Source organism: Acomys russatus, chromosome 29, assembly GCF_903995435.1.
Source record: "Acomys russatus chromosome 29, mAcoRus1.1, whole genome shotgun sequence".
Classification (NCBI taxonomy): domain Eukaryota; kingdom Metazoa; phylum Chordata; class Mammalia; order Rodentia; family Muridae; genus Acomys; species Acomys russatus.
The window spans coordinates 35,601,690-35,624,765 of record NC_067165.1 but is presented as its reverse complement, the minus strand read 5'-3'; the positions used below and the strand labels follow the sequence as shown (position 1 = coordinate 35,624,765).

General features: G+C 44.9%; 1 protein-coding gene across 1 annotated transcript in view; it reads right to left on the bottom strand.

The window, feature by feature from the left end:
• Positions 1 to 21,340, bottom strand: part of Fbxo42 (F-box protein 42) — a 55,722-nt gene extending 34,382 nt beyond the window's left edge. Inside the window, 2 exon segments of the mRNA XM_051171324.1 lie at positions 1,457 to 1,722; positions 21,094 to 21,340. Of these exon segments, the coding sequence (XP_051027281.1) occupies positions 1,457 to 1,706 (250 nt within the window). The 5' untranslated portion in view covers positions 1,707 to 1,722; positions 21,094 to 21,340.
• Positions 21,341 to 23,076: the final 1,736 nt, after the last annotated feature.

Genomic DNA, 23,076 nt, shown 5'->3' with positions numbered 1-23,076 from the left:
TGCCAATGCTCTTAACCACAGGACCATCTCTCCAGCCGATTAATAATTTTTTTAAATTAATAGCTTTCCAGGTGAGTTGGATGTGGTGGCAAATACCTGTACTCCCAGCACTCAGAGGCAGAGACAGGTGGATATCTGTGATTTCAAGGCCAGCATGGTCTACAAAGCAAGTCCAGGGCAGCCAAAGCTACCCAGAGAAACCCAGTCTCAAAAAACTAAAATCAATCAATCAATAAAAGCTTTCCAGGCATGGTGGTATACACCTTTAAAACCTGCATTTAGGAGAGCAGAGGCAGGTGGATCACTGTGAGTTTGAGACCAGTCAGGCTGCATGATAAGAACCTATCTCATAAAAATAAATAAATAAAAATTAGTTAAAAGCTTTACTTCAGGGCTAGAGAAATGGCTCAAAAGAGCACTGGCTGCGCTTCCAGAAGTCCAAAGTTCAATTCCAAGCAACCACATGGTGGCTTACAACCATCTATAATGTGATCTAATGCCCTCTTCTGGCCTACAGGTGTACATGCAGACAGAGCATTGTATATATAATAAGAAATAAGTAAATCTTTAAAAAATAGAAAGAAAAGCTTTTCTCCAATGGTAAATACACATCATACATGTGTCTGCATTTATAGTATAGACACCACTAAGGCTGAGCCCTAACATAAATGATGGTCTCTGAGTGGTGATGGTGTGTCAGTACAGATTCCCCAGCTACAATAAGGTATCACCATGGTAGGCAGTGCTGACAAGGAAGGAGGCTATTTGTGTTCTGGGTATAGGTGGATGTCAAATTCTGTGCCTACCACTACTGGCTGTGAACCTAAAATTCCTCTAAAAATAGAGCGTTACACCAGGCTCTAACCCCTGTACTTAGAAAGCTGAGCTATAGGATCAGGAGTTCAAGTCCAGCTTGGGCTACAGACAGTGACACCTTGTGTCAAAAAGCAACTGTGTATATGTAGTGGATTTTAAAAAGTATATATTCACTGGACAGTGGTAGAATGATGCCTTTAATCCCAGCACTGGGGAGGCAGAGGCAGGTGGATTGCTGTGAGTTCAAGGCCAGCCTGGTCTACAGAGAAACTCTGTCTCGAAAAACAAAAAACAGGGGGCTAGAGAGATGGCCCAGAGGTTAAGAGCACTGACTGTTTTTCCAGAAGTCCTGAGTTCAATTCCCAGCACCCACATGTTGGATCACATATAATGTGATCTGACACCCTCTTCTGACCTTCAGGCATACATGCAAATGTAGCACTGTATACATAATAAATAAATAAATAAACCTTAAAACAAAACAAAAACAAACCCACCTCATGTTGAAACTGCAAATGAATTAGATACTGCCCTCTTCTGTCCTCCACAGGCACCTGCCCACATGTTTTATACACACACACGACAAACACAAATAATTATCTCTTTAAACACTTGAAATAAACTGTCTTTTCCACAGTACCTTTGATAAGCCGATACCACTGTTTGCAGACCAGAGCCGCAGTTTTGTGTTCCTGATATGGTGAAAGGAAGGATAGGATGTACTCCAAAACCTCTTCCGGCAGCTCAGACATGGACCTATTATGTCTTGTCTCCTCAACCTCCAACACTGGGGGAGAGTCCTCATCTTGCTCCATTGTTCCTTCCAGCACAGTTTCTTCATGGTCCACAGCCATGAAACTGTCATCTTCACTGTCCGAGGAGCTGGCCATGACATCCCACTTGAAGCTGTGGTGGGCAAGAAATAAACATTAGTGTACAGCTTTCAGAAGCACTAGAGCTGCTCATAAGCTCTTTCCCACACAGCATGAAATTGATCCAGTGCTTTCCAGTACTAGTTGCAACCGCCTTAATTTGACAGGTAGGGTTCCTATGCCACACCCATCACATCCTCTCTCCCTCTAGAGAGGCACACATGGTCCAGTATAACCTTAAAACAGGAAAACTGGGGCAGGAGAGAAGGCTCAACAGTTAAGAGCACTTGCTCTTCTAGGTTTGGTTCCCAGCACCACACAGTGGCTCACAATAGCCTGAACTCCACTTCCAAGGGACCCAGCACCATTTTCTGGCCTCTATGGGAACTGCACTTATGTGGCGGTTCACAGACTATACATGCAAGTAAACATTTAAACACGTTAAAAATAAGCCTTAAAAAGAAAATCAAACACCACTAAATGTGCATGATAGCACACACCTTTAATTCTTTTAATTCCACACTTGGGAGGAAGAAACAGGTAGATCTCTGTGAGTTCTAGACCACCCTAAAGTCTACATAGGCCAACCAAGTAAAACCCTGTGTTAAACAAGCAAAAACAACCAGGAAAACCTGTTCTTTCATAATTCCTTTAACTCAGAGATCTGACTAATATATGATGCAGGGAACACAGCCAATGACCCAAAACCTCCCAATGACACGGAAAAACTAACTCTGGGTCCTAATAAAGAGTAGATATGAGTTAAGAAACAGCAGCTTTGTTGGGTGCTTGCCTTTGATCCCAGCACCCCAGGGCGAGTTCCAGGTCAGCCAGAGCTGTTACACAGAGAAACCCTATCTTCCCCTGCACCCCCCCCAAAAAAAAAGGAAAGAAGAGAAACAGCAGCTTTAAGACAGGAATAGTAATAGTGGCACACACCTGTGATCCCAGCACTTTGAGGCTATGGATCAGTTGGAGAGGGGTATGATTCAACAGTGGAGTGCTTACCCTTATACAGGACAATTCAACTACAGAATAATAACTTTTTAAAGAACAGGCTTAACTGGCTACACGTTCAACAGAAAACGTGACAAATCTAGGCAATAAAAACAAAAAGAGCCAGGCGTGGTGGCACGTGCCTTTAATCTCAGCACTTGGGAGGCAGAGAATCTCTGAGTTCAAGGGCAGCCTGATCTACAGAGTGAGTTCCAGGACAGCTAAGAATAAAACAGATAAACTCTGTTTCAAAAACTCAAAAACCATGAAAACAATGTTTCTCTTTTCACTAAATGAAAGTGCTTCAATTATGCATATTTATATAACAGGGAGAGGAAGAGAGAGAGGGGGGTGAGGGGGGGAGAGAGCTTTTATTCATTTGTATTAGCTGTATTATTTTGATATGTATGGTATCTGCTTCCCTGGCATTTGTCATCAAGAATTCTTTATCTTTTACCCACAAGAACTTATGTACATAATAAACTTTTGTATATTTGTTAAAAAAAAAAGAATCCAAAAACCAAACCAACCCAAAACATACCAAACAAAAAACAAAAAACAAATGTCTAAGAATAAAACCAACAGTATGGCCAATGGAAACCCATGAAGTCAGGTACATGTCATAATCTCTCAGAAGTAATGCTCAGCAAAGAGGGCAGAGTGCATACTACGTGGCTGTTTATACAAGCTCAAAGCTAATTTATGCTGTTATAAGTGAGGACAGTGATTAACATACAAATTCCAAAGTGCTGGCGAAATTCTGTTTCCTTACTGGGAACAGAAGTGGTCAGTCTGTGAGAAAGCCATGACTGAATACTCAAATACTACACAAGGGCTGATGCAGGTAAGTTCTTGTCAGTAGATGTTTCTTTTGCTTATTTGTTTGTTGTTGTTGTTTTGTTTTTTGAGACAGGCTTTCTTTGTGTAGCCTTGGCTGTCCCAGAATTAGCTCTGTAGACCATACTGGCCTCGAGCTCACAGAGATCTGCCTGCCTGCTGCTTGGCGGTACTGTTCATCCTTCTTTTTTTTTTTGAGAGGAGAACCACATTTATTCAGGGCACTGTAACACTCAGTAGTGCTATGCATTCTTAACCTCTGAGCCATCTCTCTTGTCCTTATTGTTTGCTTTATTTGTTTGTGTGTTCGTTTGTTTGTTTTTGAGATTTCCTGTAGCCTTGTCCTGCCTCAGCTTTCTAAGTGATAGGATTATAAAATGTGGGCCACTATGGTTTAGTTTTCTTCCTGTAGATACAAACCCCTGCCTTTTATATACATTGTTTTGCAAGTTCATGATTGTATTTCCCTCATCTTCCCCTACTGTTCCCATTCTCGCCCCCTTTCAGTACCCTTGGTCTCCTACAGAGTTTTGCTTCTACTTTATTTCTGCATACACACAAGACTGACTCTCTTTTCTAATTTCTCTGAATTCAGTAAAGAAGAGAGTCCAAGAAAAGACCTGTTCACATCTAATTCAAATACAGCCAACCCCAGCACAGCCCTGACCTATGAGGCCAGGTCACTGCAAGAACAAATGACTGACTCAGAGGAGGTTACAGAAGGTCATTCACATTACTATTGTTCCATGCAGAGTAAATCTGTCTGATTGAATAGAACAATTTACCTCTGTTCCAAACCTTCCAACAGCAGTCAGCAAATCTGAGCAGCAGCACTCTTGTAGGTAAGCTTTTTTGTTTTTGTCTGTTTGTTTTGTTTTGTTTTTCAAGACAGGGTCTCTCTGTGTTAGCTTTGGCTGTCCTGGACTCACTTTTGTAGACCAGGCTGGCTTCAAACTCACAACGATCTGCTTGTGTCTGCCTCCCCAGTGCTGGGTTAAAGGCGTGCGCCACCGCGCCTAGCTCTGTAGGTAAGCTTTAAGGAGCTTCCCAGTCGGCTGTTTCATGGTCCACAGAAACATCAGTCCCATGCTTCCCAGGGCGCACTTGCTAGCCCAGCCCTAGACCGGGCTGAGACAGGCCGGGAACACACAGCTTCCTTTTCCATGTCCTCAGAGACCCTGAGGAGATGGAGGCATTTTGATGCTCGGAAGCTTTGGGGTTTTTTTGTTTTGTTTTGTCTTGGTTTGGTTTGGTTTTCATTTTGTTTTCTGTTGGCTTACAGCATTTCCCATGTAAACACATTAACTCAAGAAATGCGGTTTTCATAAAGCTGTTTAAAACGACAATCTCTCGTCCTCACCAGTGTTGTACCTCTTCTCTTCCCCCAAAGTGATAGGGTCTTCTGAGAAAACTCATAATTGGAAACCACCTCAACAGGACTAGAATTATAAGATAGGCTGTTTAACTGGGCTCCTTCACCTTCTGTGGAGCATCCCGATGAGCATGAGGTTTCAGACATTTCCCCTGCAAGCACCTGTATGCTGGCCTCGCAACACTTCATGACAGAAATGGATCAAAATACAACAGACCCCGTTCCCTGTAAGTCACTGAGTGCCAAGGTGGTCTGCTAGCCAAAGTAAAATGCTTTTGTCTCTTGAGTTCTGAAGTTTTGTCTTGTTTTCCTTTAAAGAGGGGAACAAAAAGAGTGGGTTTTTTTTTTTGTTTGTTTGTTTGTTTGTTTTTTGAGAACGTTTTATTTGCCAGGGGGTCACTGACTAGCCATACTAGCTGTATCACTGAGCTCCAGCTACAGTGGGAGACTCCTTCGAAAAATAAGGCTAGGGGCTGGAGAAATGGCTCAGTGGTTAAGAGTACTGCCTGCTCTTCCGAAGGACCCAGGTTCAATTCCCAGCACCCACATTGCAGCTCACAGCTGTCTGTAACTCCAAGATCTGACACCCTCAAACCAATGCACATAAATTAAAATTAAATATTAAGAGAATAAGGCTGAAGGGTAGGTGAGATGACTGAGTGGGTGGAAGACGCTTTACCCCGATCCTAATGACCTTAGTCCAATCCCAGAACCCACACGGTAGAAGGAAAGAGCCAGTTCCCATAAGCTTCTCTCCTATCTCCACACATGCACCAAAGAACATGCACACACAGGCACTGTGGCATGCACATACTGGACACACACAAATACAATTGTTTCAATTATTTAAAATACTGTGTTTGGATCTCACAGAAGATCCAAAAAGAGAATGATTCCAAGAGCTAATAACATAGCCAGGAGTGCTAGTGCACACCTTTTAATCTCAGCACTCGACAGGCGGACTCTATAAGAGGCCAGCCTGATATACAGAGCAAGTTCCAAGATAGCCAGGGCTACACAGAGAAACCCTGTCTTGAACCGCACAGTAACATATAAGTAAGCAACAGCACAAGGCAATGTATGATAAATTATGTGTGGTATCAAACTTGATCAGCTAAGGGAAAGGAAGGCTTCCCCCACTGTAGTAAGATGCTAGAGGGATGTGCTTAACTCCACTTGGTTGACCAGGTAGGATTTCAGAGAGCATCAAAAGGAAAGGTGAGGCCAGAAGGGTTTCAAATTAATATATTTTAAAAATATATTTATTTACTCATTTATGTATATGAGTGATCTGTCTTCATGCACAGCGGAAGAGAGCATCAGATCCCATATAGGGGGTTGTAAGCCACCATAGTTGTTGGGAACTAAACTCACAAGTTCTGGAAGAGTAGCCAGTGCTCTTAACCACTGAGCCACCTCTCCAGCCCCTCAAATTACTATCTTTAAACTGATACTTTGTTAGCAAGAAAAACTTCACTAGAGAAAAGGGTAAATTTCATTTGGCACTTTTTTTTGGGGGGGGGGGGGGTTTGAGACAGGGTCTCCCTGTGTTAGCCTTGGCTGTCCTGGACTCACTTTGTAGACTAGGCTGGCCTCGAACTCACAGCGATCCGCCTGCCTCTGCCTCCCGAGTGCTGGGATTAAAGGCATGCGCCACCACGCCCGGCTCATTTGGCACTTTTTTAAAAAGTTATTTATTATCATGTATACAATGCTCTGCCTGCATGCACACCTGCAGGCCAGAAGAGGCCTGCACATTATATTGGGAGCCACCATGTGGTTGCTGGGAATTGAACTCAGGACCTCTGGAAGAGCAGACAGTGCCCTTAACCACTAAGCTATCTCTCCAGCCCCTTGTTTTTTTTGTTTTTTGTTTTTTGTTTTTTTTTTGAGACAAGGTTTCTCTGTGTAATAGCCCTGGCTGTCCTGGAACTCATTCTGTAGACCAGGTTGGCCTCAAACTCAGAGATCTGCCTGCCTCTACCTCCCAAGTGCTAGGATAAAAGACTTCTGCCACTATCTCCCTGCTAGAATATCTTATCTATAGTAACATAAGCTAATAATCAGACTTCTCTCCTGGCAGTCAATAATTTAACAACAACAGAAAAAAAGGCTAGGAAGAGAATGTTTTGGCCTAACTAGTGCTGTACAGTTGCTGTTAGCAAACTGAGTTCCTCTGATACATGGACCTACTGAACGGCTTCTATAACGCATCCCACATTTAATAACAGATGTCAGGAGTAAGCATGTTTTCAAATGTCTGTTACCGAAGTAGGATTCCTCTTAATAAAACAGGAAAATAAAGTATGTCCTCATATTACCTATCAGTATTACTGTATTATCCATCAGCATTCTTGTTTGTTTAGAGACACAGTTTTTTTTTTTAAACATATTCCAGGCCTAGAACTCGCTATGCAGCTAGATTGAACTCACAGTGAGACGCCTGCCTCTGCCTCCCAAGCACTGAGATTAAAGGTGTGCGCCAGCCACTATGCCTGGCTCTACTTTTTTTATAGACAAGAACTCATACAGCCTAAGTCAGTCCTGAACCCATGATTCTGTAGACCTGGCCTCCAGAGGGCTGTGATTACAGGATTGTGCCACCACACCTGAGAGTTGAATTTGTTTTTATTTAAAATTACTATTTTTTTGTTTTGTTTTGTTTTTTGAAACAGTGTTTCTCTCTGTAGTCTTAGCTGTCCTGGACTCACTTGGTAGACCAGGCTGGCCTCAAACTCACATCGATCTGCCTGCCTCTGCCTCCCAAGTGCTGGGATGCTGGGATTAAAGGCGTGCGCCACTGCGCCTGGCATAAATTTATTATTGGTAGTAGAAATACACACATGTCGGGGTCAGAGGACAGACAACACTCCTTCCACCTCTAACAAGGTTGAGCTCAGGCTACCAGGCTTGTGCAACAGGTACCTTTACCAAAGTAGCTACCTCACTACTTGAATTTCTGTATCTAAAATAAGATAGTACAAATATACAAAGTGTAGACTAATCCTACTTATAATTTGACATATAACTATAAGTAAACAGAAGGCTCTGGTTGTTAAAAAAAATAAAAAAACAAATCAACAGGGAAATTAGGAACAGACCGTTTTCTTTTCTTTGTCAGACTTGGTCTCTGTCCACCAAAGGCTAGCCTTGAATGTGTAATCCTCTTGCCCCGGCTTCCTGATTGCCTATGTCACCATGTCCAGCTCTCTCACTACAGTATTCAGGTCTAGATTGTTAATAAAATTTAACTACCTAACACTGTATCTTACTTTTATCTAATAAACTCCAACTGATTATATAAATGAAACTTTATTACAGTCAAGTCACAGAGTTTCATAAACTTATTCCACAGAGCTTGGTATTTTACTATTAGATTCTTGAGTAATATTAGTTTAATGTCACTGAAGAAAAAGTCCAAACCTTATTCCAAAGTCATATAGGCCAAAAAAAATTCATGATGCAGAGGAACAGGTGACACGATAAGCAAAAGCACACTGCTTCCTGGTTCAGTTTAAGGGGAGCAGCTCAGTCACTCATCCGCACCAAGGACTGGCTTTATAACTGTAACTCACTGTGCTCTGTACAACCAGTCCTGCAGAGAGAAATGTTCTCTCTTAACGCTTCCTAGAGCTGCATCTGTAAGACCCGTTCAAGTGATTTCTGCTACTGCACACGCAGAAGGAAGACACAGGACAGGCAAGTTTAAGAACTACTGTACTCGGCAGCATTTACCCATTTATATACATAAACAGAGGAGAGGGGCTTGGCTGATGGAGGTAATTTTCAGGCATCTTTCCACTGCAAACAGTCATATACACACAGCACATGTGCAGAAGCGGCTTTGTACACCTTCCTTGTAATAATAAAAACCTGCAAAACTGAGTGGCTATAATGAGAGAAACAATGCTATACCAGGGTCCCAAAGCTTTGGTTGCCCTAGAATGCACTACAGTAGCTCAGCTGGTCTCAACTAGCCCTTTAGCTACCTACATAACTTAAACTGACATGAGCTGGAGATGAGTGGACTGCACAGATATCTAAAGCACTCTTCCACAAGGAGCTTGGGCTTTGCAAACATTTAATGTCAATGAACCTTTAGCCATTGCTAACCTCCAATGGATGTCACCAGGAAGCCTGCTTGCTTTTAAAACCTCACCTCTCTAACACTCTAATAGGTACTTATCAGTGCTTTGCTTTCTTGTAATGTTGGGAGTCAAACCCACAGTAAACATTCTATCAGCTGATTATACTCCCAGGCTTCAATTTCATACCTTTTTGCTGTTGTTTTATCATCTTGTTTTGTTTATATGTGCCAGTGTTTTGCCTGCATGTACCACATGTGTACCTGGAGCCTATAGAAGCCAGAAAAGAAGCCGGGCGTGGTGGCGCACGTGTTTAATCCCAGCACTCGGGAGGCAGAGGCAGGCAGATTGCTGTGAGTTCGAGGCCAGCCTGGTCTACAAAGTGAGTCCAGGATGGCCAAGGCTACACAGAGAAACCCTGTCTCGAAAAACCAAAAAATAAAAAATAAAAATTAAGAAGTCAGAAAACAATATCAGATCGCCTGGAACTGAAGTTACAGATGGCTGTGAGCCACCACATGGGTTGTGAGAACAAAACCCATGTCATCTGCAAGAGTGGCCAGTGTCCTTAACTGCTGAGCCATCTCTTCAGCACCTGTGTTTTGTTGTTCTTGTTTTTTAAAGATTTATTTATTTATTATGTATACAGTGCTCTGTCTCCATGTACAGCTTCAAGCCAGAAGAGGGCACCAGATCACATTATAGATGGTTGTGAGCCACCATGTGGTTGCTAGGAATTGAACTCAGGACCTCTGGAAGAGCAGCCAGTACTCTTAACTGCTGAGCCATCTCTCCAGTCCTGTGCTTTGTTTTTTAAGGCAGGAACTTAATATATAGCCTAGGCTGGCCACAAATTTATACTGATATGTCTGTCTCTGCCTCACCAGTGCTGGAATCAGTGGCATGTACTACCATGTCTCACTGTCAGTACTCTTTAATGAATGATCATAAAATCCTTTACTAGTGAGGTTAATGTTAATAACTGGTTGTAAAATACAGCCTTGAAATGCTGAATGCTAAGGATTCCTGGAGACTGTGATAATTGTGAAATATATAATTGGCCTTTCTTCTGTTTTCTGGCACACAACTCCTAAAAACCAGAACATTTCCAAAGTAGACTCTTTCTATACTAAAGAGTGAGTTAACTGACAACTAGCAGCCCTAGGAGCTTCAGGATTGGGACTGAGCACAGGAAAGACTAAGGCATTATTAGAAGGTAAATAGCGTTGGGCCAACCCTCCATCTGCTAACTTGATCACCCATGGCCAATGATTTAATCACTAAGCATGGTAGTACAAGCCTGTAACCCCAGCTCCCAGGAGGCTGAGGCAGTAGGATCAGAAACTCAAAAGTCATGCTCATCTATAGCAGAAAGTTTAAGGCCAGCCTGGGCCACACAATATTCTGTGTGAAAAACCACAAAAATAAAATGAAATCTGGAAGTGGGGAGATTTCAGACTACTGAGTATGTGGAGGGTCTAGAGGTGGTGCCCAGAAGGACATGGAGTCTTCCTGAACCTTCCCACATGACTCACTGTAGGAATTACCATTTATCTGCAGCCTTTAGTGTACGAGTGTGTGTGTCTACATGGCTAGTGCACGCACACAAAGACCAGAGCAGGTTTCTCCTCTACCACTCTCTGCCTTATTTCTTTGAGGCAGGGTCTCTTACTGACCCTAGAGCTAGTGTTTTCTGTCTAGGTTGGCAGCCAACAAATTCCAGCAGTTCTCTGTCAGGCCCTGCTCGGTGCTGGAGTTGCAGGCCTGTGTGGATCACATCTTGTTGTTATGAGGGACCAAATGTAGGTCTTCATGCTGTACCAGTCTCCTAGCAATCCATACCCCGCCACTACCTTTTATAATAAAGCAGTAAATGCAGTGTTATTGGGTTCATTCGCTCTTTCTTTGTTTCTTTTTGGTTTTTTGAGACAGGATTTCCCTGTTTAGCCTTGGCTATCCTGGACTCGTTTTGTAGACCAGGCCGGCCTCGAGCTCATAGACATCTGCCTGCCTCTGCCTCTGAGTGCTGGGACCAAAGACCTGCACCATCACTGCCAGCTGACAAGAAATCTTAAGTTCTAGGCCAGCCTGGTGGATGCACAGCAAGTATAAAGCCAGCCTAGGTTACATGGAGAAACACTGTCTCAAAACAAACAAAAACTAATTATCAGAGAGCATTGCCCATGCTCGGCCAATGGAGTCCTCCCTCTAACCGTGTGCCGCTCTTATGCAGGCGCTCCATCACCTCAGGGCTGCCTCAGCAGCTGAGTGAGTGGCCTCCACAACCAGAGCCATCACACAGAGAGCTCTACTCACCCTCTCACAAGTTAGACTCCACCCACTGACCACCTGCATAATTAAAGCCTACATTTCATTCTCACTGCTATAGTTTTGGTTTCCAATGAAGTAAAGACAAAGGCAACAGTAGTACGAAGAAACTAAGATGAAACACAAAGAGCCAGAATTTTGCTCCAGGGTAACAAGATAAGCCTCAAGATACAGGGTCTAGCCAGGTGGTGGTCACCCCTTTAATCCCAGCACCTGGGAGACAGAGATAGGTAAATCTCTGTGAGTTTGATGCCAGCATGATCTACACAGTGAGTTCCAGAACAACCACAATGAGACTCTGTCTCAAAAAGGACAAAAAACAAACAAACAACAAAAAGGTACAATGTCCAGCCACGGTTCATACTGTAATCCCCAGGACCAAGAACTGCTTCAAGGTCAAGGCCAGCCTTGTCTATATAGTGTATTCCAGCCCAGCTGAGGCTACAGAGTGAGACTGTCTCAAGACTACAACCAAAGATGTCATGTCCAGATCCATTACAGGCTGTCCTCAATTTCCTGTGTCACCTCGTAATATATTCCCACAGGTGGAAAATAGGGATGGCTAGTCAGCAACACTGCAATTCAGGCTTATGGGTCAGCACTTAAAGGACAGAGTAAGAGATGCTCACTTCCCTCTGTGCTGGCCAGTTTTTATGTCAACAGCACAGAGAGGGTCACCTGACAACCAGTTCTAACAGGACTGGCAGGGTAGAAGAAGAGAACCAACTCCCACAGGTTGTGTGATAGCACCCCACACTCACACACTCTCAAAAAATGTAATAAAATTTAAAAATAAATATTTGGATGTGGGGCAAATATGAGAAGGCAAAATGATACATACATATGAAATGTCAAAATGAAAGCCAGTACTCTACCTGCTGACTGAAAACTTAAAAAAAAAAAAAAAAAAAAAAAGACAGAACACTTACCTATGCAAAGGGCCTGGATTCCATCCTAGCACAGACAGGCAGACTGACATAATAAATTCTTTAGAAAACCCACAATTAAGAATATGCTCTACTAGCCGGGCGTGGTGGCGCACGCCTTTAATCCCAGCACTCGGGAGGCAGAGGCAGGCGGATCGCTGTGAGTTCGAGGCCAGCCCTGGTCTACAAAGTGAGTCCAGGATGGCCAAGGCTACACAGAGAGACCCTGTCTCGAAAAACCAAAAAAAAAAAAAAAAAGAAAGAAAAAAGAATATGCTCTACTAGAAATAAATACTCCTAATTCTTGATTTTCTGAGACAGGGTCTCACATGTATCTTTGACTGTCCTGGAACTCTCTATGTAGATCAGGCTGGTCTCAAACTCATAGCGATCCACCTGCTTCTGCCTCCCGAATCCTGGGATTAAAGGAGTGCTCAATCATGCCAGCCCTTTGATTTTCTTTTTCAGTGCTAGGGAATCAATATGCTACACAAGCTCTCTCTCTATAATTGAGTGATACAGCCTAAAACAGCCAATCCTCCTGTTTCAGCCACTGAGTGCTCCCATCATATTCATGTGAGGCTTTCTTCTTAAATGACCCCACTAGGTACTTCATAGAAGTTAATACAAAGACAAGATTAAAGCTAAACAGACTGAACTGACATGTGGAACAGATATAAACTGATAGAATAGTGTTTGCTCTCTCCCCTCTGTCAGTTCAGTTCCTTTTTCAAGACAGGGTTTTTCTGTGTAGCCTTGGCTGTCCTGGACTCACTCTGTACATCAGGCTGGCCTCAAACTCACAAAGATCTGCCTGCCTCTGCCTCTCACGTGCTGGGATTACAGGCATGTGCCACCACGCCAGGCTCTGTCAGTTCAGTTTTAACAACACTGATGAGAAAGTCATGTCCCAGACACTCCTCTCCCACTAACATCGAAAGGGTAGGGATGAGACAGGGCCTCACTTTGTAGCCCAGGCTGGCCTTCAACTCACAGCAATCCTCTTGCCTTAACCTCCTGGCTACTAGGATTAGAAATATGAGATACTAGCCGTGAATGATGGTACATACCTGTAATCTCAGCACTTGGGAGGCAGAGGCAGGTGGATCTCTGTAAGTTTGAGACCAGCCTGATCTACAGAGTTCCAGGCCAAGTCAAAGATACATAGTGAGACCCTGTCTAGAAAAAAAGAATTTCAGGCCTAGGCAACATAGTAAATGACTTCAGGGACACACTGAGCACTCTGTCTCAAATAAACAACCCCCTGAACACTTGTTCTTTAAACCCAAAGCCATTAGCATGGCATTTTATTAAAAGATTTGTTTTTAATCATGTGTTTGTGCAGGTGCCTGATCGAGCTGGAGTGACAGGTGGCTGTGAGCTGCCCAATATGAGTAATGGGCACTGCACCCTAGTCCTCTGTAACAGCACTGCACACTCTTACCTACTGCATCACCTCTCCAGCCCTGACATGTCTGCTTTTATTATTGCTCTTTTTCGGGGGGGGGGGGTGGGGGGGTACTGAGGATGGAACCCAGCCAGGGCCTTATGTATGCTAGACAGATACTGTATCACTGAGCTACAGCCCTAGCTTTGTTTAAAAACTTTCTTAGATTTATTTATTACTTATTTTATGTGAATTACTGTGTTGCCTACATATGCATCTGTATACTACTTGCATGCAGTGCGCTCAGAGGCCAGAAGAGACCAGGCCCAGTGGAACTGATGTTATAGACAATTGTTAGCCACCATTTGGATACTAGGAACTGAACCGAGCTCTTCTAGAAGAGCAATGGCCACATGTTCTTAATTGCTGAGCCATTTCTTCAGCCCCCACTCCTGTACCCTTTTTAAACTTTTTCTCACTACCGTTTTGAAGTATAGAGTTTGGTGGCATTAAGTCTGTTTGCTAACTGTGTACATTACCCATCTCAAACAGACAGTCCACACACATCAATTGTACACATCCCATTCTTGCCTGCCCCAGCTTCTGGATACTATTTTTACATGACTACTACCATTCTACTGTCTGTCGCTATGGATCTCTTACACATCTGGTTTATCTCTCAGAGCATAACAGTTTCCAGGTTTACTCATAAATTGTTAAAATCTCAGGACAGTGTGATATCTACTAACAATGAAGTGGACACGGCAGGTACTTACACAGCCTACTTCTGGAAATGTCTGAATCATGCCTTAGCACAGGTAAGGCGCAAGAGACAGCTCAGTGGGGACGTGTGTGAGCATGAGGACCTGAACTCAGCCCATAGCCATGAAATGAGGGCCGAGCAGCATGGACCTGTGGTCCCAGTCCTCAGCAGGGGCGCTGAGGCTTGTTTGCCAACCAGTCTAGGCAATTTGTGATTTCCAGGTCCATTACACACACACACACACACACACACACACACACACACACACACACAGAGAGAGAGAGAGAGAGAGAGAGAGAGACAGACAGACAGACAGACAGACAGACAGACAGACACAGAGACAGGCACACACAGACACAAACACAGAGACAGAGAGGGGGGAGGGAGAGAGGATGAGGGAGAGGGAGAGAGAGAGAGAGAAAGGGAGAGGTAGATGATGGGGTGGGGTGGGGGGAGAGAGAGCACTTTTTAAAAGGAACTTTATAATGAAGGGCAAAAAATCTAAACAGCCTGCTTTCTAACAGAATAAAGGAGCATTTGGAAGAGCATGGCTAACTAGTCTAAGGAACATTACCAGCTAAAATTAAAACGTGTTTGCCCTTGTAGAAACTAACAGAACTTCCTCAAAACTGTGTGTGAATTTGTTGAGATGTGAAAGTAAGTTACTGTCAGGGGCTGGGAGCATAGCTCAGTGGTAGAGTGGGGCTGTGATGAGGGCATGCAGAAGCCCCTGGGTTCACTTCAGGAGGGAGGGAGGGAGGAAGGGAGGGAGAAAGAGAAGAAAGATGTGTATTATACAAGCTAAGATACAATCCAGATTCATGTATACACATAAAAATACACCACCTCTAGTCAGGCATGGTGGAACACACCTGTAGTCCCAGCACTCTGGGAGGCAGAGGCAGGCAGATCTCTATGAGTTTGAGGCCAGCCTGTCTACAAAGTGAGTCTAGGATAGCCAAGGCTACACAGAGAAACTCTGTTTCAAAAAAATGAAACAAAAAACACCATCTTGAAGTACCACACAATACGTCCACCTTCTGAAGCAAAACATAGAAAAACATTGGGAAAATATCATTTTTCTTTTACAAATTAAAGGTAAACAATGTACTGCAAGAACATCCAGAACCCTGTCTCAAAAAACAAAAAACAAAAATGAACATCCAGAATTCACATCAAATTTGCCTTCTAACACATGCATCAGTAAGGAAATGTACATTTTAAGCAACAGGAATGCCACTGTCATAATTTCTAAGACCTGCAATGTCACAGGAACAATTTCAGAAATAACATGTATTATGCACACATTCTAGGTAATTTTAAGACTTATATAGGTCATATCCTTCCTCATGTAACAAACTGTCACAACACAGAATAACGAGCGGCTGGGTATGTGGCTCGGCTGCTAGAGTGCCTGTCTAGTACCCATCCCACACCTGGATCCTCAGCACCAAATAAATCAGGCTTGGTAGCATAGGCCTGGAACCCTAGTGCTAGGGAGGTAGAGGCAAGAGCATCACAAGTCCCAGGCCATCTTCTGTTACACAGTGAGTTCAAGGCCTGTGAGCATACACAGTCCTGGGCGCGGTGCACATGTCTGTAATCCCAAGCCTAACAAGCGGGAGGCAAGAAGATAACAAGTTCTAGGTTAGCTTGGGATCCACTAAACCTGTCTTAGCAAAAAACAAAACAAACAGGGGAAGGAAAGAGGGTGGGAGAGATGGCTCAGCAGCAGTTAAGAGCGTTCCCCGCGGGCTGGAGAGATGGCTCAGTGGTTAAGTGTGCCGCCTGCTCTTCCAAAGGTCCTGAGTTCAATTCCCAGCAACCACACGGTGATTCACAACCATCTGTAATGTGACCTGATGCCCTCTTCTGGCCCGCAAGTGTACATGCAGGCAGAACACTGTATACATAATAAATAAATAAATCTTAAAAAAAAAAAAAAAAAAAAAAAAAAGCGTTCCCTGCTGGCCCACAAAACTTGAGCTGGACTCCCAGTATCCACATGGCAACTCAAAACCTTCTGTAACCCCACTTCACAGAACCAGATGCCCTCTCTGGCCTCTATGAGCACCAAACTCACAAACATACATGTAGGCAAAAGATCCATACACAATGGGAAAAAATTTTAAAAACACAAAACAGGGCTGGGCATGGAGCTCAGTGGCAAAACATTTGCATAGTGTTCACAAGGCTGGGGCTGGACCCTCAGCACTCCCATCACATTACTACACAATGCCACAGCCAGGCATGGTGGGGCACGCCAGTATAATCCCTGCAGTCTGGGAGGCAGAGGCCACAGAATCTCTGTGAACTCCAGGCCAGCCTGGTCTCCAAATCAAGTCCAGGACAGCCAAAGCTACACAGAGAAACCCTGTCTCAAAAAACCGAAAAACAAACAACAACAAAAAACCCACAATGCTTCAAAAATAAACAACAACAAAACCACAATGCCTCATGTGCTACTTTGTCAAACAAACAAACAAACAAACAAACCCAAAAAGCAAAACTCCAGGTCACTGTGAAGTTCCCTCATTCAGAATCTGAGAAACTTGCCTGATGTGAATGCTTGATGCTTGACTGAGCCTGTGACTCACTCAGAAAGGCTCTCCCAAGACCGCTATCCTTTGACAATTCAGAAGCCATAACTGGGGCATGCATGCTGTGTAGGAAGCAGCACGACAGTGAATGAATAAAAGGGGAAAGAGCTCAGGACAAAAATGTTAAGTATTCCTAATTCATGCGTGGTGACGCACACCTAGAAGAGCAGGCCTCGGGAAGGCAGGAGGAGGATGGGAAGGACCCCGGCTAGCATAGGCTACATAGTGAGACAAGAAAGAAAGAAATCCCAGAGCTGGAGATACTGCTCCGTGGGCAACAGTTGGATTCCTAGCACCTTCATGATGGTTCACAACCATCCACCACTCTAGCTGCGGAAGGGGGTCCCATGTCCTCTTCTGAACTTTGAGGGCACCAAGCAAGCACATGTTGAACATACATACATACAGGGAAAACATGCATACACACAAAATAAGGTAACTTTAAAGAAACAAACCAGCCTGGTGGTGGTGACATGAACCTTTAATCCTGGCACTTGGAAGGCAGAGGCAGATGGATCTCTGTGAATGGGAGGCTGGCCTGGTCTACAAAGGGAGCTCCTGAACAGCCAGGGCTATATAGCAAAACCCTTTGTCAAAAAAAAACCAAACAAAGAAATAGAATAGGCAAAGCTCTGACAACCATCTGGGCGTGGTGGCGCACGCCTTAACTCAACACTCAGGAGGCAGATGCAGGCAGATCTCTGTGAGTTTGAGGCCAACCTGGTCTACAAAGCCAGTCCAGGAAAGGCAAGGCTACCCAGAGAAACCCAGTTTTTTTTTGGGGGGGTACTCCAAAAACTCCCTTCTTTCCCCTGGTTGGAGGAGCACTTACTGTATACCATAAGCACACTGCTTGTCTGGCTTTCCAACCAGGCTCTAGACAACTTTTAGATAAAAAGCTGTTCTTAGAATCATCCGTACCTCCTCCCTTAAATACCCAACACATAGAGGACCCTTTTTTTTTTTTTTTTTTTTTTATTTCAAGACAAGGTTTCTCTGTGTAACAGCTCTGGCTGGCCTTGAACTCACAAAGATCCACCTGCCTCTACCTCCCTGAGTGCTGGGATTACAGGTGGCACCTGGCTTAGAGGGCCTTTAATAGTTTTATTGAAAATAATTTCCTTTTTCTCTTGTATTGTACTTTTTTAAGCCAGGGTCTCATTATGAAGCCCTGGCTATCCTGGAACTCAGTATGTAAACCAGGCTGGCCTCAAACACACAGAGATCCACCTGTCTATGCCTCAGGAGTGCTTGTATCAATGTCCTACACTACCATGACCAATTATTTTGCATATTTCCGAGTATGCATTCTTCAGCGCACTTTCCCAAACATTATCTCTTTTTGTCTACATAATTATCTTGTAAAGTAGGACTACCATTACTGAACCAAGGGACTTTGGGTTTTATAAAGAACTGTTAATTCACTAGCTAAAACACATAGTCATACAGTCTTCATCTCCAGAACAGCTTCTCTGGAGACGCCAACATGCTTATAAACTCAAGGCTCTGCTAGCCTTTTCTTTGCTCTTTACAGAAGGTAGCTATCACACAGCTACATAAAATGATATTCGACATTAAGAAGCATCCTAGGAGCTGGGTGGTGGTGGCGGGAGCACACACCTTTAATCCCAACATTCAGGAGGCACAGGCAAGCAGATCTCTGTGGGGCCAGCCCGGTCTACCATAGAGTAAGTTCCAAGACAGGCAGGGCTACACAGAGAAACCCTATCTGGAAAAACCAAAAACAAAGGAGGAGGGGGACTATCACCATTACCATCATCATCACCATCACCCCCCTCCTCCTAGGGCTAGAGAGATGCGTCAATGGTTAAAAGTGCTTACTGATCTTGTAGAGGCTCCAAGCACCCAAACCTGATGGCTCACAAATGCCTATAACTCCATCTCCAAGGGGATCTGATGCCTCTGACCTTCTAGATTTTCCCCGCCCTGCCGCCACAATTTTTAATAATAATAAAAATACACTAAAAAAAAAGCATCCAGGGGCTGGAGAGATGGCTCAGCAGTTAAGCGCATTAGCTGCTCCTCTAGAGGACTCAGGTTCAGTTCCCAGCACTGACATGGGCAGCTTTCAATTCTCTGTAACAACAGTTCCAGGGGATACAAGCACATGGTGCACATACACATGCATGCTGGCAAAATACCCATAAACTTAAAATAAATAGATAAATCTAAAAACAAGCAAACAGCCGGGTGTGGTGGCGCACGCCTTTAATCCCAGCACTCGGGAGGCAGAGGCAGGCAGATCGCTGTGAGTTCGAGGCCAACCTGGTCTACAAAGTGAGTCCAGGATGGCCAAGGCTACACAGAGAAACCCTGTCTCGAAACCCCCCCCCCAAAAAAAAAAAAAAAAAGCAAACAAACAAAAACCATCCTTAGCTATTTTTCCTGATCTTTCCTGAGACGGGTAAGGAAATACAGCCAAAATGCTGCAGAGTAAATGATATCACGGAGTCCCATCGATGCCTGATGATGACGTAGCACGGCGACCTAACAGCTGATGGCAAGGTGCTTACTGTCAACCCACCACTGTAACCATGCCTCCCTATTAGCAAATCAGTAGGCAGAATGGCCCGCCAATGTCTTACTCTTGGTTCAAGCCCACATATTTAGCTAAGAAACTAAGGAAATCTACACTTCTACAGAAAGCATTGATTTAAGAAAGGGGGAAAAAATTGGTTAAGGGGGCAGCTAAATGAAGTAATTGTCATTTTAACTTAACAGTTGTCATTAAAAGCTGACTGAAGTGTATAAAGCACTGAGGAATCAATGTAGGTTGAATGCTATATTAAATCGGGTGTATCTAAAGCAAACAGCTACAGGATATTAACTGATTAACATAGAATAGAAAACCCGACTAGACAACTGAATAAGCTCTGTTAGAAAGGTGACACAGGGTGCATCCCTGTCCAACTTAAGAGCTACAAGAGACTGTATTCTAAGTGATGGTAATTCTTCGCCAACTTCCCTTGTTCCTTTAAATCTATGATGTCATCATTCTTAAAGCACAAGCAAAACCCGATTTGTTACAAAAGACATTTGGTGTGTCCAAGCAAAAGAGATGGCCCCAACAATTCACACCAGCACAATTCCAAATGTAGCATTCTTCCTCAATAAAAAGGCCACCAGGTATCAACCGTCTCCTCTACCCAAGAGAAACTACACCAAAGTCTCTCAATTACTAGCATTTCAACAACAACAAAAAGTTCCGGGGGGGGGGGGAATAACAAAATAATACAGTGTTGCCTCCAGCAAGTGAAAACTGGCAACGTGTCTGTTCTGCATTTAGATCCATCGGAACGCTACCACAGAAAAGCCCAAACATCTTCGCCACTGAGAAACGAAATGAAGGTTTTATTTTCCAAAACTCAGAAGATCCAACAGACAAAGCAATCGGTTATCACAAAGGTTTCCAACCAACTCCATCCATTTGAAGTTTTTCTGCGGAAAACTATGAGGGTCTCACCCAATTGTGTTTTTTTTTTTTTTTCCTTGATTTACAAACTCGTTCCCATCCCTCCACAGTTATTCTCAGCAGGGCAAGCCTTCTTCGGTCCCAACGTGGACCGCTGTCCCCAGCAAGGAGAGCTGCAGTTCCCACTCCTAAGAGAACACTCAAACGGCTAGGGGTCAGAAAAGGAACCGCCTGGGTTTCATTTCGTCAGCCAATTCCAAAAATCATCTCTTCGCAGCTGCAGTCTCCGAGACGCCGGCCCCTCGCCGCAGCCCCAATTCGGGGAAGCCGCGGTCTCCGTGGGCTTAAAGGGTTTCAGGGGGGCGGGGTGAGGCTCCATGACACCCCGAAAGCCATTCTGGTCCTGGCCACGCATCTCCCTCCTGGCCGGGGTGAAGACTAGGACCACCCTACTGAGGTTTGCACCCATCCCGAGGGCTGGCTGCAAAGGGGGCGCCCGTCCCCACCTCCGCCTGAGAAACCAAGGATGACGACAGCAAGACCCCAGGCCCGCCAAGACCCACGCCCGCGCAGGACACAGGGCCCGCGCCGGACTCGGGGGTGCCCCGGGGTCCCCAGGCATAAAGCACAGGAGGAGTCGGCGCCCAGTCGCGGCCCCGCACCGGGAAGAGGCCTCACCTTGCCCAACCCGCTCCGCGCTCTCGGCTTCGCGTCTCCGGCGACGGTGGCGAAGGAGCCCGAGCCAGGGCCAGAGCACAGCCGCTCTGCCTCAGGCCGGTGCTTGCTGGGATCTGGGAATCTTCACAGCTGACGGGACCCGGGGCCGCCCGGAGCCGCCATCTTCCTCCACTCAGACGCCGTCGCGGCTACCGCCGCCGCCGCCGTCCCTGATGCCACCGCTGCTGCTGCTCAGACTGGGAGAAGACAGCGCGCAGTGCGCCTGCGCCGGGGCGGGGCGCCGAGGAAGCGCGCGCGCACACACACGTCAGCGCGGCCGGCCTTCCTTCGCGCGGTGGCCGCTGGGCGGCGCCATATTGAGAAGAGACGAAGGGAGCGGAGCTTTCCTGGTCTCTTGTCTGCCTGGAATTGGCGCGGCACAGAACCTGAGCTGTTTTTCCGATGGTTTGAGACTTAAAGACTTGGTCAGATTAAGTCATTTGTGCCCCCCCCGGTACCCATTGAGCACAGAGAAGGGCAGTGGCTAATGGAAGTGTCTTTAGATATCGCCAGGAAGAGGAGCCTCTGAAAACTAGCACCAGCTACACTTTTTTTTTTTTTTTTTAATGAGGAGACCCAGGGTCAAAACTACCCTTGTAGAGCGTGGTCCGGGAGGAAACAGGCCACTGTGCTTTCCACTGTCGCCATCACTGAGGTGTGAGGTCCCTCAAAAGGCTCAGTTCAAGAAAGATATGTAGGCGAGAACCTTCTAGAACCTAGCCTTATAGGTATGATTTAAGGAAATGTCAGATACAGAGAGTTCAAGGAGAAGCCTCTTGTGCAATTGAAGCATCCTGAGACACCAAGGAAATAGCCTGGGTTAAAGTAGACCTCATAGGCTAGCCCTTGGAACGTAGGACTGGGCAGAAGCCAGGTACCACAAGGCCTGGTGGCACTCCTTTAAATCCAGCTATGCAGGAGGTTTAAGGGCAAGAATTGCTTGATCCCAGGAGTTCGGAACGACTCTGAGAAGCCTCAATCTACAAAACATTTATGTTCCTCAAATGAGTATTACAAAAACGCCTGGCATACAGTGTGTGAGAAATTGATTTAAGAAATCCCATTGGCCTGCACTTGGGAGGTAAAGGTAAGTAGAATTCTGAGTTCAAAGCCAGCATGGTCTACATCATGAGACCCTGTCTCAAAGAAAGAAAGAACTCTTGGCCTGCATAATGGCTCAGCAGGTAAGGTTGCTTGCCCCCCAAGCTTGAAGACCTGAGTTCAATCTCCAGGACCCACATGGTAGAGGGAGAAAACCAACTTCAGCTCCCACAGTTCACCCTCTGACCTTCATTCTTGAACGATAACACTTGTGAGAACACACAATAAAATAAATACTGCTTGTGCCTGAGTGTATTATGTGCACCACACATATGGGTGCCCTTGGAGGCCCGAAGAGGGTTAGATCCCTTGGAACTGCTTGTGACCCCACCACCACCATGTGTATGTGCTGGGAATTGAACCTGGGTCCTTCTTTCTGCAAGAGCAGTAAATGTCTTAACCATTGACTTGTCTCTCCAGCCCTGTAATCTAAATTTTATTGTATTTATTTACTTTTCTTTTTTTTTTTTTTTTTTTTTGAGACAGGGTTTCACTGTGTAGCCTTAGCCTTGACTCACTTTGTAGACCACACTGGGCTTGAACTTACAATGATCCGCCTGCCTCTGCCTCCTGAGTGCTAGGATTAAAGGCATGCGCCACCACCACTACCTGGTTTGTAACCTAAATTTTAAACTTGTTCTAAAAGCTCAAACTGGTGGCACATACCTTTAATTCCAACACTCAGGAGGCAGAGGCAGGCGGATCGCTGTGAGTTCAAGCCCATCATGGTCTACAAAGGGAGTCCCGAGCAGCCAGGACTACAAGAGAAACCCTGTATCGAAAAAACAAAACAAAACTGAGGCTGGGTTGAGAGATGGCTCAGAAGTTAGGGGCACTTGCCTC